This window comes from Malurus melanocephalus, unplaced genomic scaffold, assembly GCF_030028575.1.
Source record: "Malurus melanocephalus ecotype Western Australia unplaced genomic scaffold, MMel_1.1 scaffold_62, whole genome shotgun sequence".
NCBI classification, from domain to species: Eukaryota; Metazoa; Chordata; class Aves; order Passeriformes; family Maluridae; genus Malurus; species Malurus melanocephalus.
Window position 1 is genome coordinate 2,343,299 of NW_026623294.1, and position 14,049 is coordinate 2,357,347.

Genomic DNA, 14,049 nt, shown 5'->3' on the forward strand with positions numbered 1-14,049 from the left:
AATATGCAGTGACTATCTACAGCTAAGGCTAAAGAAAATATGTTCCAWAAGTAAGTAAAAATGATCAGCAGCAGGTAATGGCTAATGAAATTTGAAGGCMTATGAGKAATAAGAAATKAAAAATTAAAGCCTATCCTAATGGYMTGCAAGTAGGCTGGGCAAATAACATGGATTTGTTATTTGTCCAGGCATACTTTAATTTTGCAAAGCACTGAGTGAGACACAAAGGCAGCCTGGGTATTACTCTTTTATCAGTTAACTAAAGGTAAAGAGACAGACACGATGTACTCTTGTGAGGGGTTGGATTACATGGGCATCCATATGGAAAAGATAGGCAGCAATGATTAAAGTATAGAGACAGTCAAGAAAACTAGAGGAAGAAATGGCCAGAATGATATCTGGTGAAAAGTCACTCAAGCATTTAGTCTAATTAGTGCTCTGCAGTTTTATATCCAGCATTAACAGCTATTGCACCATCAGATTTATCAGGCCAGCCCGGTCCTTCACATTGCCAGCCTGCAGGCAAGTAAATACTCAGCAGAGCTCAAATTTTAATGAGAATGCTCTGGCCTGTTTGAGGCCTTGAACGGAACAGGATGRAGTATATAGAGCTTCTGATAGCTTGACAGTGGGCAAACTGTGCAAAAAGAAAAATTCAAAGAGTTCACCTCAGTGGTTGCAAATTGAAAGAGTGTGGATCCTGAGAGACAAATGACTGGGCTTCAGATGACTCAAAAGTCAACACAGTAACATCTTCATTAGTAGAGTCCAAAAACATAGYTGAGGTTCTAAAAGGCAGATACAAAGGCTATAAATATATAAYGAAAGATAAAGTTAAGTAKAGGTTAAGYATAAGTTAAGTATTRAATRTATTACCTGATGAAGAARGAAAGAAAATAAAAGGTATTATTTACAAATAAGTAATAAACAGTGTTTTTGATTTCACTCAAAAGTTAACTAACAAACCATGCTAAGAAGTTTAGAGAGTAAGCTAAAGTAGTCAGAGGACTTTGATGGAATTCAAGTTGGCAACAACTAATAGCTCTTATCCTAGGATGCTCCAGTAATCAGCCATGTCASTAGAGACCATGACTTGCTGAAAACTCAGAGCGCAGAAAAGAGCCCAAGAGAGCAGTGGGACAAGCACAAAGAATTTAMACATAAAGGGATTCTTGTCAGTCAACCTAAACTTGGAACAGGGCTAGGATAATTTTTATAAAATTCCCTCTGTAAATGCATATGACAAAGTAACCAAGCAATAGCCAATATGAATTTGTCAGGAAAAAAAAGTATGCTGTACCTCACTATGCTGCATTTCTTTCTTAGTGAAAAATGGCCAGGTGGCCCACAGGCACACAAGATCCCGAATCTCCCCATTGCTGTAAATGTCTTTGTCAGTCTGCACAGTGCTCACAGATGAAGTATGGTGCTTCACAAAGAGAAGCAGTACAAAGTGCTCCCAAGAAGCAATTACCACAGGTTTACTGGGAGTCTAGGAAGATACTCAAGCAAGGTCCTGCAAGGCATTGCCGGATCTATCCTATCAGTGTATTCATGAACAGACTAATGAGTAAAGGAGGACATCTGCAATATTCCCTATACCACACTTGAATGAACCCTTAACAGTTTGGTCTGAGATCCATTAGAGGCAGGTATGSAGTCACTAAATAGAGGCACAAAGTRGAAATTATCAGTGGTAGCAAAACGAATCTGGGATATCGTTGCWGAAAGGCTACTACAATTCCAGTGTATGCAAGTGCCAGACCTTAGTCATTCCAGCTCCTCCGCACAAGCCTCAGCCAGCATTTTGGGTCATATTTTGGGCCATACGATTTAAATGCACAAACTGCAGAGGATCCAATGCACCAACAATTACCAGTCTTTGAATCATCTTCATAGGTCACATTTTCTATTAACTGGCCTCACTTCGAAGACTAGGAGAATACAGTAGCGATGTTCAAATGAAGGCACTATTTATCACATCTATTGCCAATAAGAACAGTAAGCAATTGTTTTAAAGGAGCATGGATAAACTCTTGCKGTGACAACTCTCCACTTGTATGGTTCAGCAGTGATACATGCTGCTTACAAAGTCATGGGACCCCTCTCATTGGAAACTACTAAGAGTTAGAGAAACACTTAGTACTTCATCTTTTGAAGTGTACTTCAATCTGGCAGATTTTATCCAGTCTCAGAATAAGGAGATGGGGATAAATTCCTGAGATTTCCCTTAATCCATAGTCTTCTGAAAGACTTCCAGCTTTCAGTTATGCTTTGCACGCTGTGATTTTGTAACTGCTACAAAGAAACACACAAATACGTTTGTCATGCCATTAAAGTGCTGCATGGACCTTAGCTTTATGTATTTCATGGACAGTAYTTCTCAGAGGAAAGCTGTGCCATATTTCCTGAAAAAGCTGTGACTCAGCTTGAACAGATTCCTGTTAGGTAACTATGTTGGGACAACTATAGATTCCTCCTTTCCCAGGAACCCCAGTGTGAAAAGCTGTGTAAGAGAATTATAAAACATACACCCAACCTAATCTACTTTTTTTGAAAGCTATGAAGACAACACAACTCCCTCAGTGAGTCTCTATTGTGCCTTATCTATACAAAACCTGTAACACAACAGACAACGTATTAAAAGTTGTCTTTAAAAGTAAAAAAAATAATTTTACAAATGAACAGAAAAATTCCAGAGACAGCACTTGACACCCTCCCTGTCTGGACTACAGCAAAATTGCTAATGATGYTACAGGTTAGGTAAAATCACATACCGAATGTCTGCGCAAAGTGAGTTTTGGAGCGGAATTCAAAGTCCACTGCAAAACCTGTAAGGTTCTAAACTAGTAAATCAAAGGCTGCCAAATTACACACAGCAGAGGGTGGCTGAGTAGACAGAAACTGACCTTCACTTTCGAATCTCTAGGACCGACCACATTTACTTGTCAGATCCTGGAAGATCATGCTTCTAGTAAAGCCCAGTGATTCCCAACCTGTTTCTGTGAAAACGGGAAASCCTATCAGTACCTGAGGATAAGACATTCCACCTATTAGTTCTTCTTACCAAGATGGAAAATATTCCAATATAATTTACAGAAATGCTACAAATTCCCTCATTACTATGTGGTTTGCAAACAGCCTGTGGTCATTAGCTTTACTTACTTAAGTGTTTTCAGCAAATAACCAAAAGGGATTGTCTCCAGGGATGTTTCAAGCGCACTGCATAAAACTATTTCCCTAAAGCTACACAACAACTGTCTTCAACTTCTGTCTTGAATTTTTCACGCAGCTTTTTGATAGTAAGAAACCAGAAGCCCTTAGATAGGTAAAGAAGCCCTTAGATAGGTAAAGAAATAAGCCTTAGTAAGTCCGGGTACAAAAATTGTAAAACCGTTCTTGATTACCAAGTAGCCCCCAAAGATGGCCTCATCATAACCACACCTGCTAACTTTTACTCTCTGATCTAAAGTGAGATTTTTTTGCGAACATTTTAAGCCTTGTTTAAAATGCAACTTCAGATGCTRCCTAGATTCCCAGATGTGGACTTCTGAAAATCCAAAATCCCTCTTAAAACTGCTCCACAAGTATCCATGACAGCTAATGTCCATATTGACACAGTAGGAGCCCTTTAACTGGATGCTGACTCTGCACAAAAATGAACCTTTCTCAAGGGAATACAGCAAACTTTCCATGTCTACTTTTCTTGCACAGTTAGACAGCTTCAAGTTACATGGCTGTCTACAGCCAGGAAATTAATTTTCTAGGTGCAGCAATACTTGATTTTAAAAGCAGGCAGAAAATATGACATTTTACATTTTAAATTTTTAATTCTCTTTAATCAGACACATTACAATGCACAACTGTGTCTTTAGCCAGGTACCAAGGTGTGCTATCTTTCAGGAGAGAGGAAGGACTAGTCCTTCCTATCATCTTTCAGTATTGCAGGTATTCTAACTGAGAACTATTGCCACATTTAGTACAACTTTTATAACAATTCAGTCATTGCTTTCATTTACTTCTRTAATTGAAATGGCTATTGTAGCTGGAGATTTTATTGAAACAAGGGTCATCCTTGCCTTCCAACAAATAAACCCTATCATTTCATAGGGTATTTTCAACTTGAGCGTTTTAAGAGTTTYGAAAACACAATTCTGTCTGAAGGTAACCGTCCCACTAATGATGCAGCTTTCCAGCTCTTCAGTGCTCATTAACAGAGATTGTTTATGAAACAAGTCTTTTATTTAATGCTACACAATCTGAATTGAAGGAATAGAACATTTACTTCACCTCAGGCCCAAGCTTTAGGGATACATCCCCAAACATTTTCAGTAAAACCAGTTTATCAAATACCAATCAGCGCAAGAAACATCTTTGCCATTTCTACTCAGCGTATTTTTAGACAAACTACAGCATGAGAACATTGAAGTACCTCTCCCCCATACAGCACACAGGTTAAAAGCAGACTTCTTGCTTTGTGGAGCCAGTTTGTCAGGATGTATGTATTGATGACATTAACGAAAAATAAATGAATCATTACATTCTGATGTCAGGTGTACAAGTGCAGTAGTGGATTACGCTGAGGAGAATAACATTATCTATAAAAGTTAAGTGGTATACAGGTTATCCCGGAGTGACTATAATACAGAGAAACTTTATGCCAAAGTAAGTATTTACAGAGATACTGTCACAGCAAAGAGGACAGGAAGCTAGTCTCACAGAAGTAGTTCAATAAAGAGCAAATGAGTGGACGAAGACAAAGGCTTTGACTTTATATAATAAAATACCAAGTGCATTCTTTTAAGTGAATGAGTCTTTGAGACTATGGTCCTAGATTTCAGGAAGCCATTTGAAGGTCAGATGTGTAGTCCTGCTGCATAGCAAGGGTTACTTGGACTGCCAGAATTTTTACATCCGTTGTAAACTCTGCAATTCACAGCAATTCTAGTACTGCTTCTTACTGCAGGGTCAAAACTAAAGCTCTTAAATAAGCCCCCGCCAAAATGCCAAAGATGGGATTTTGTGTAGTAGACCTTCCAGCACAATTCAGATGTTTCTCTGCTACTTTTGTGCTGTACATCTGGGATTAGAACACAGCCCAGAACACTTTAGGGGTAATTATGTTTATCTGCTCAAATGTTCTTGGCCAGAGTTATTATCCAGCTTTTTCTTGTCAATGCAACTTTAATCACATCCGATTTCTTTAAGTAGYCATATTATTTCAGTTACTTTGGCTTTTTTCCAACAGGCTTATTTTAAGCTGGTTGTGAAGGCAGGTTATTAATGGCTGGCTATTTTATGTATTCCTTGAAGAAAGAAACAACCAGACACATTTGAGGGGGAACATGTGTGGTTGACTGCTCAAAATATCATTAAAAGTATTTTTAAATCCAGTTTTCAACTAAGAGCAGAGTTGCTTTAACCTAGTATTTGCAAGCATTTTTCAAGCCAGCATTTCAATCTTGCTACCTCTCAAGCTTCCTCAGCCATCTACCTAAATAGAAAGGATAACAAGTATAACCAGAGTCCCTCCAGAGCATGACTTCAAGAACATGATCCCTCACAGTACAGGAATCCCATTTGAAATGGCTTGCAGTACTTAAGACTCCAGTACGTAGGACAAAAACGTAAGAGGATGTCTCATGGTTCTCATGCAGCTGCTCAGGCGTGTGTTGTACCTGGAGCCATCAGCTTGATCAGTAGGGGCTGGGCTCAAGCGGGCAGCACACTGGACAGTAAATCTGAGCAGCTTCCCTCTCCACTTTAAGATTAATTTACTGTAATGTACATTACTTTCAGTGGAATGATACTGCTCATGTTTTGGCAGGATGGGAAAATTCCACTTTTGTCTTTTTGAGTATTTTATAAGGCAGATAATGCAGAAAGGTGAAACAGAATTTCTACAAGGAGTTAATCTGTGATATTGTAAAATCAAAGTACTACTTTATTAAGTGAGTTATTTTACACAATATGAACATCAATATAATTACAATTGTAAAAAATTTTTTATAACAAGTATGGACTGATTTTTTAGGATTTCCAAATAGGGCACAACTGTACATTTACACAGAATTGTCTTTGCATGAAGCCCAAGAGGGAACAGCATAAAAATATGAATGTTTCTGTAGCCCCTTCATTTTTGCTGATCAACAGTTTTAGAAAAGCAGCTGCAGGTTTGTTATGTAAGGTCTGACAGTAGAAGAGTCAATAGGTGTCATGACTTCACCTATAAAAAACAAGAACAACTCAGTTAAGCTAAACCATTACACAATGCTGCTTATCTCTGCATGAATGAAATACCATACTACTGCTTTTTACCTCACTTCAGCCTTTTATTAGAACCATTTTCAGTTACAGCCTAACAACTGGCTACTGGGAAATCTCTTCTACAGTTAACACAGAAATTCAGATTTTTCTGCATTCACTTGCATAGCTTCACAAACAAAAAGGCTTAATTGTYGGAAATATACTAAGTGACTGTTTCCATTACATGTTTTGTAGCAACAGACAGATTGTACTTCGGTATTTTGTTCGAAGAAAAACTAACATTTCAAGCAAGAACTAAATAATGAATTATTCCTATAACATTAAGAATGACTACTTTAAATAACATTAATCCCTTTCTGAAACACCCTCTGGGCACAGTGAAATGCCACAGCCATTTCACCCATGTTAGAACTAACTTGCTTCTTGCTTCTCCTTTTAACAGTTCAGGGTTATAATTGAATACAGTAGTTTTCATAATAAAAGAACTGAAGCAAGTATTAAATTCCAGTTGTTGGGGATAAAAACCCCTATTTTTAATACACCTTTCTCAGACAGTCAATTAAAAATTAAGGTAATGACCTGTAGACAACTTTATGCCTGAACATCAGCCAATTCTGGAGGAAGTGGAGTCTTAGGATGCTTGCTTTCAAAGTGCTGTTTGAAGGTCTTGGGATCCGGCATTTGAGTCTGATTAAAGAGAGACATTAAACTTTATGCACAGAACAAGAGTTAAATAATACTACAAAACCTAATCCCTGCTATGTTTTATTTTCTATCCCCGGAAGCCAACTGTCTCCTTGATGACACTGCTCTAGCKATAGAAGCACCACTAATTTAGCTGGAGGGCAAGATGGAGTACTTAACCGCTTATTTTCAGAAGTGCTTTTAAGTACTACTATCTCACTTGTTTTGGCATGTCCATCAATGGTGTTATTCTTGCTAGATATCTCCCTGCACATCTTACACTTCACAGTCTGGTTTGGTGGAAAACRTATCTCCTTATCATTTTCTTTTTCAATACCTTAAAGATGAACATTTATCATTTTCAGAATCAAATCTTTATGAAAGCTATTTCTTTTGTTTACCAATAGACCAAAAAATCATATGCCATGAACCGATTCTCTACTTGGCACAAGCTGTCTCAGACCTTTGCTGCAACACAGTTGTAGGCATCAACTGCCCAAAGTGATTGATACTACAGCCTGATTTCACAACAAGAGGAGCTGGTTACAAATACTTAAGTGAGCAATTCTCAATTTGGAATCTTATTTAAGACATTTAAAGTGACAAATCTATTCTGGGGCTGACCATTTAAGTGAAAATGGTAAGTTTATTCTTCAGCTCTAAACACAGCATTCAGGAAAACCAGCCAGAAGAAAAAGTACAATCTGATTAGTTTTCTTGTCAAGTAAGCTATTCTAGCAAAAGTTACTGTGTATCAAGCTTACATAAAAGTTTTTGGCACTATGGCTTTTCCCCTCTACAGCAACATCCATAACCACTGATTCCAAAACAGGCCAATTCCATCACAGAGAAAATGTTTCCTTCTGAAGACAAAACAGGAACCGACCTCACACTTTTCACATTTTGTATCTCATACTAACAGCACATGCAGACCATTACAAAAGGCAAAATCACTGTTCAAACCAGACCTGTACATGACCTCTCAGATTTTCTATGTCAATTATCAGTACAGCTGAGTAACCTGTAAGCAAGTCACATAACAGATGCAAACGCTTCTTATAGCAACAAGCTAGACAACCAAATAAGGATTTTAGTTTTCACTATAAAATCTTCTAAAAATCCTGTTCTAGGCAGTAAGACAGACCTCTCCCTATAATACTCTTGACTTCAGTTCCTCTTACCCTACAGACAGTGCAGGTATATATCAAGGCAGCCTTGGCTGCAGCCTTCTGATCATGTCCTTGTTTCTTTTTTTGCTCAGCTTGCTTTTTGGCATTTTTCTGCTGCGACTGAATCTTCTGCTGTCCACGAGCCATATCTACAAACAAAAAGAAGACATTTAGTCTACAAACATGAGAAACCACTGCTACTATCTGACTGAGGAGCTGTAACCATGAGCACAATGCAGTCATGCGCTCTGTCCACAAGGCCTACAACTCCCATAACTCAAACACAACAGACATCTGTTCCAGCTCTTTGCTATGTAAAGCCTCTGGGTTCAGTATCATTCTTAAAATACACACCACAATTATTAGGCCATTCTAAGGTTTTTTCCTCTGCTAAGATTCAAATTCTACTTAAGAGAARTGTTTCCCATAATCAGAATAATTAAAAGTTTCCTTTACAGTTAATAGAAACTTACTCTCTATTTCAAAAGGTACAGAAAAAATCAGGGATTTTTCCTGTTTTTTTGTGGGGTTTTTTTTTTTTTTTTTTTTTTTTTTTTTTCTTAAAGCTTACGACCCAACCTGTATCTCTGGAACTTGAAAGAAGTTCCAAGAAAGGCAAATGAAAGTATTACCCATGGTGCACTATTGTCTTCTCTTGTAGGTGCTTGTGAGATGTTTTGGACTTGGGAACACCAAAAACAATAGGTCACCCCTCTATATTGAAGGCAATTCTTACAGGTGGCCATTGTGTTTTTATTTTCAGACACATTTATGTGCATTTGTATTTCTTGAAAAGAAAAAAGACTACCCCCATCAGAAGTCATTAGTCTATATAACACAGGAGCACAAAGGAAGCAAACACTATTGCCATATGCCATTACAAGGTCCACCAGAAGCTGCAAGGAGACAAAAGAATCACATTTCAGGGAGCATCAGGACACTGCATTTCACAACACCAACACTCCACCTGCACACAGCCCACCAGTACACCCAATTTCAGTCTGTGCCCCACCCCTAGAGCAGACACGAGACATGATTTGGGCACACCAAGAGAGCAGGATTCAGAGTGTGGTTATATAACCCAGCAGCCCAATTTCTGCTATTGTCTTTCTCTCAGTCCCTCATGGCCCACGCACGGTTCAGTTGTGCAGCTCTCTCAAAAGGACAATACTGACTGCCCAAGCACAGGACAGCCAGCAAAGKCCACTGCTGTCAGACAAGTCCCATGTTCCCAGGAGAGCAGCTGCTTGGTCTCTGCCCCTCTAGGTAACCTGGGCACTTGCCCCAAGTYTGGCACTTGTGGGACAGACACATTGCACGGCTATACCAGGCCTGTCATGCGATCTTTCCCATCAGGACAGGCAGCCTCCCACTGTGAGAGAAAGRCCTATCCAAATAATGACTGACCTCTAGTAAATATGTCAAAGGTCCTTAGGAACGGTTATGAAAATGAAGATTCTATGAAACATCAACATGTGAAAATTCACTGGTATTATGGAAATTTTTAGACATGCGCCTTATATGAGAACAAAATAATGGCCCTGAGACCCAGAAGAGCTCTTGTGGATTGAGAGGCACCTTTCAGGCCACAGCTGGTTCTTTCACGGTATCAAACATCACCATGTAACCCTCTGCAGAAGTTTTACACTACATCTTCAGTGTTCCCTACTCTTCTCCCAGCAGTTTCTCTAAAAGATAATTCAATTCAGAAATCCATACAGCTAACAAAATTGAACACAACACAAATTCCATTAACAAGCAGATAGAAATACATGTGGCATACAAAACTTTCTATAAGATACARCACTGAATGTTAGTAAGACTGCAAGTGCCAGCCTATGTTTCCCTGGATGCTACAACTACTCCAGAACACCTCAGCAAGGGCCTCAAACTGTTTATATACAGCACARCTCAACCAGAAGACTGGATTCCCACTTAAAATTAAAAAAAATGAAAGAAGATACATTGCCAATAGCTTCCCATACACTAGAAAGAATTGTAGGTTCTATTTCACTTCTGTTTTCCCAGCATTACAGCAATAATTCAGAAGTCAGAGGGTTCCCGACAGAAAATACTCAGATGCAACAAAAAAGGATTTTCATAAAGTGCCCCTATATAACTTTGTATTTTAGTGCCTTGATARGTACTACATTACAACAGCCAACCACAGGGAGCTTGTACTAGGTAATTGCTCGTTTTATTTAAGTCACAGACAAGAAAATAYGACTATAAACATTGGCTCAAAAGTAACAACCACCATACAATGCCCGAGACCAAAAAGCTAAGAGTTTAAATACTGCCAGCTACCTTAATACAGCTAAAACACAGAGTGCTCCTGAAACAGTGAAAATTACGATTTAGAATGTTATTATTCTAAGAAAGTGACAAAAAAATCCAGTATCTCTTTTAAAAGACTGATGAGCTCATCTACAAGGCCATATCAGCAATTTCAATTGCACAACGCAGGTTAAGTGTTGTTTTTCCTATCAGGCACACCCTCACAGAGTCCAGCAGAACAGACTGCTGTCTCCAAATAAAGAACGCGCGAGCACGTAGGAAACCGAACACACGGAAAAAATCTGCTGCCAAACCGTAGCGGGATTTTTTGCTGCCAAATCATAACAGCAGCAGGAGCACAGGCACTGTCGRGAAGCGAGGCTGGAACCCGCACCACATCCGTGCCTTACATGGGGTCATTTCCTTGTAAGTAACCAGAACCCGAGCCGAGTTTCAAGTCCTAAAACTGGACGCCGACAGCTGCTTCCGCTGTCACTTCCAGACACACACAGCGGCTCGAGGCACCGCGGCCTCCTCGGCCTCCTCGGCCGCGGGCAAAGGGCTCGGGGGCCGCTGGGCGAGAGACGCCACGGCCCGGGCCCGGGCTGCGGAGCGCAGCGACCGGGGGCGGGCCCGGCGCGGCCGCAACCCCACCACGTGCCCCACGGGAGGGAAGCGACCACGGAAAGACGGACGGGCGGAGGCCGCAGCCGGGGAGCGGCGGGCCGGGATCGGAGCGCGCCCCGCTTCTGGGCCGGGCCGCCCCTTCCCCCCGGCCCGGGCCTCCTCCCCTCCCTCCCCTCTCCTCCCCCCCGCCCCGCTCCGCTCCGTTCGGCTCCGCTTCCCCTTCCCCGGCGCTGCTCACCCGTGCGGGATCCGGGCTGGGCGGCCCTGCCGAGCGCTGTGGAGGCTCCGCGCGGCCCCGCCGCCGCCGCTGCTCGGGAGGAGAACGAGGAGGAGGAGGAGGAGGAGGAGGGACCCGGGCCCGGCACTGCGCGCGCGCCGGACCCGCCCCCGCGTCCGCGCGCCCGGACGGCGCTGGCCAATGGCGGCGCGCGGCCGTTACATAAGGCGGGCGTGGGGGCAGGGGCGCCGCCGGCTGCGCAGCGGGGAGATCGCGGAGCTCGGGGGGCCGCGGGTTCGGGGCCCGGCGGCGGAGGGTCCCGCGGGGTTCCACCGCCAACAGCCGGACTGGGTGGCTGGAGCTGCCAGGCCCGGCCTTGGGACCCTCGGGAGGAGGGCTGCTCTCGCTGCGGGCAGGGGCGCGTCGGAACCCCGCCTGGGCGGGGTCCGGTCCTGGGGCGCAGCGGGATCACCGGGACAGGCGGCCCCGCCCCGCTGCCGGGAGCGCAGCCCTGGCAGCCTCACGTACAGAGCCCTGGCTCCCGGTGCCGCAGTGCCCGGGATGCGGCCGCGCTGCTCTCCGACCGTCGCCGCTTCCCGRCGGGCCCGCTCCCCGCCACATTCCKCTGTGCTTTGCCTACAGGCGTGGCCTAAAAATAGTGCTGTTGTGCTCAGTGGATCCAGATAAATGGCTCAGGAGAGGCTATCGGGAAGGCGCTGGAGAGGAAGCCAGGCAGGGATGGCCGAGAGGATGAGGATCCTGTTCTGGYTGCAGTTCACACAGAAGGCTCGTTTGTAGGCTTGAAGGGTTAAGTGAGTTGAAAGCAGAAGGAAACGCCCTGCGATGAGGAGCAGAATTTTATTCAAGTTTAAAATGCACTAGATCTGGTTTGGATACTTTGGACAAGGATCACAGAAGAAGTTTACAGGCTGTATCCACAGCATGTGTGATTTGGAAGATACTGGCTTGTGTGAGTATAGATGTAGGCAGGCCCTCTAAGGAAGCACAGGCTTATTGTCTATGGAAGTCCCATCCCGTAGGATTCAGCCAAAGGAAGGCTCAATGTTTGTGCCTCCTCAGATTATACACCTGTTAGGAAAAGGTGAAATACAGGCAGCATCTCTGCTTAGAGATGACATTCTGCCACTCAGTGAGCAATTTTAGCTTCAAAATTAAACTGGCATCTTGAACAAGTGTGTGTCTGGGGCAAAACAGCAAGCGTAATATGCATACCAGAGGAACTGTGAGGTGTGGGCTTGACGTTTTACAGAGCTTAGGCTGAATGACTAATGCTCTGATCCAAGAGAGTAAAATGCAGCAACAGCAAAAAAAAATCCCTAAAGAAGTGTGGTGAATGTTTTAGACCATTGTCCTGAATCTTAACCTAGAGCATGTTGGCAGTTATGAGGGAGCTCTATAGCAAATTTCTGACRCTTAAGTCATTGGCCAATTTGAGAGGATGTGGCAACATCTAAGACAGTCAARCTAATAAAGAATTCATTTCCTAACATTCTTAAAAAAAAAAAAAAATCTAATATTCCTGTTATGTCTTCTGTGTTAAACTGATAGCACTTAGAATGCTTGTACCAGGGCAGTGCAATCCACACTGCATTGAAATGATCTTGTCAGTAGGTTCTGAACTTTACGGAAATAGGYAACTATAAAAAAGAACACTCAAAGGGCATATGTGCTTGTACTTGTGGGGTAGTGGGGAGAGGGAGGCATTTTGTCCTGTGCTTTCAAGCAGGTGGCTTGAAATGAAGTTTTGCTTTCATCAGGGAGGAGATTGCTAAAGTGAAAAAGCAGCTTCCATCCTGGCTGATGTTATTTTTGAAGACTGCTGTCCTTCTATGTGGAACTGGAGAGGGTTTGTCAAGGGTTGTGTCCCCATACAATGGCATTGCTATACACCTAGCTGGACAAGAATTTCAGATAAAGCAGACCTCCCAAGCACATGCTGAGTTCTGGCTAGTCTTGGAACCTTTTTCTGCTTTTAGGAGAATAAAGGATAGATCTTGCCGGACAGGGCACTGTGGCTGTCTTTGCTCTGTCTTCTGTCCCTTTGTGCTGTAGATTCTGGTCACAGMATTGGTCTCTGTATTGCCCAAGTCATGGCTTTGCAATTTAGATGGTTCCAAAGAGGAGGRAAAAAAAAGAAGAATATAAGTCCCCATAACTGAGATTTCTGCTACTAAGATAGTAAGGAAAACTTCCCATTCACTACAGATAATTTTTCAATATAGATTCACCRCATGAAACTTATTTGTCACACCAAAGGGGATGTTTCTATGCACATGTGCAGGTTAGCAGAGAGACATGGGGTAGATGTGGTGAGCTGTTAAGGAGGCAAGGCGGGTCTATGCACTGGATGCTTTGCATAGCTTAGAGAAAATGAACCTGAGGTAATTGCAGTTGRTCTGGCTTATGGACTTCCTCTGCTTTGTGTTGCTCCCACATGAGGTGAAACAAGCCACAGTGTATGAACAAAAGTATAATTAGGAGATAAAATGTAAAATAAATGCAAACTTCTGASTGAAATGTTGCATCTTAAAATTACTAGAAATACACTGCAGCACTTTTCTGTTGTTGCTTTCTAATATAAAAACATCTCCCAAACCCCACAGATATTACCAAGTACGCTGCATTAAAATAGAGTGAAAAACAAGAACATCTCTCAGTAGTTACAGGTAGACCAAATGCAAGGTGTTTATTTCCCCAAGCCAGGCCTTAAAAAAAGGGTTCGGTGGTTACAATTTGCTGAAATCTGTAGAAGCATATGCATAGAAAACACAGTTCCTTAGGGATGTG

At 42.2% G+C, this 14,049-nt stretch overlaps 1 protein-coding gene across 1 annotated transcript; it reads right to left on the reverse strand.

The window, feature by feature from the left end:
- Positions 1-5,921: 5,921 nt before the first annotated feature.
- Positions 5,922-11,381, reverse strand: ZNF706 (zinc finger protein 706). Its single transcript, XM_057366286.1, has 4 exons — positions 11,263-11,381; positions 8,133-8,269; positions 6,847-6,954; positions 5,922-6,226 (listed from the first exon to the last, which is right to left on the reverse strand). The coding sequence occupies exons 2-3, from the start codon at positions 8,265-8,267 to the stop codon at positions 6,859-6,861; spliced, it is 231 nt and encodes a 76-aa protein (XP_057222269.1). The 5' UTR covers positions 8,268-8,269; positions 11,263-11,381; the 3' UTR covers positions 5,922-6,226; positions 6,847-6,858.
- Positions 11,382-14,049: the final 2,668 nt, after the last annotated feature.

Bases quoted from the DNA above. Each gene is read 5' to 3' on its own strand.
- ZNF706 (XM_057366286.1), bottom strand. From the start codon at position 8,267: ATGGCTCGTGGACAGCAGAAGATTCAGTCGCAGCAGAAAAATGCCAAA. The intron at 6,955-8,132 runs GTAAGAGGAACT...CTCTTTAATCAG, and splicing joins ATACCTGCACTGTCTGTAGG to ACTCAAATGCCGGATCCCAA.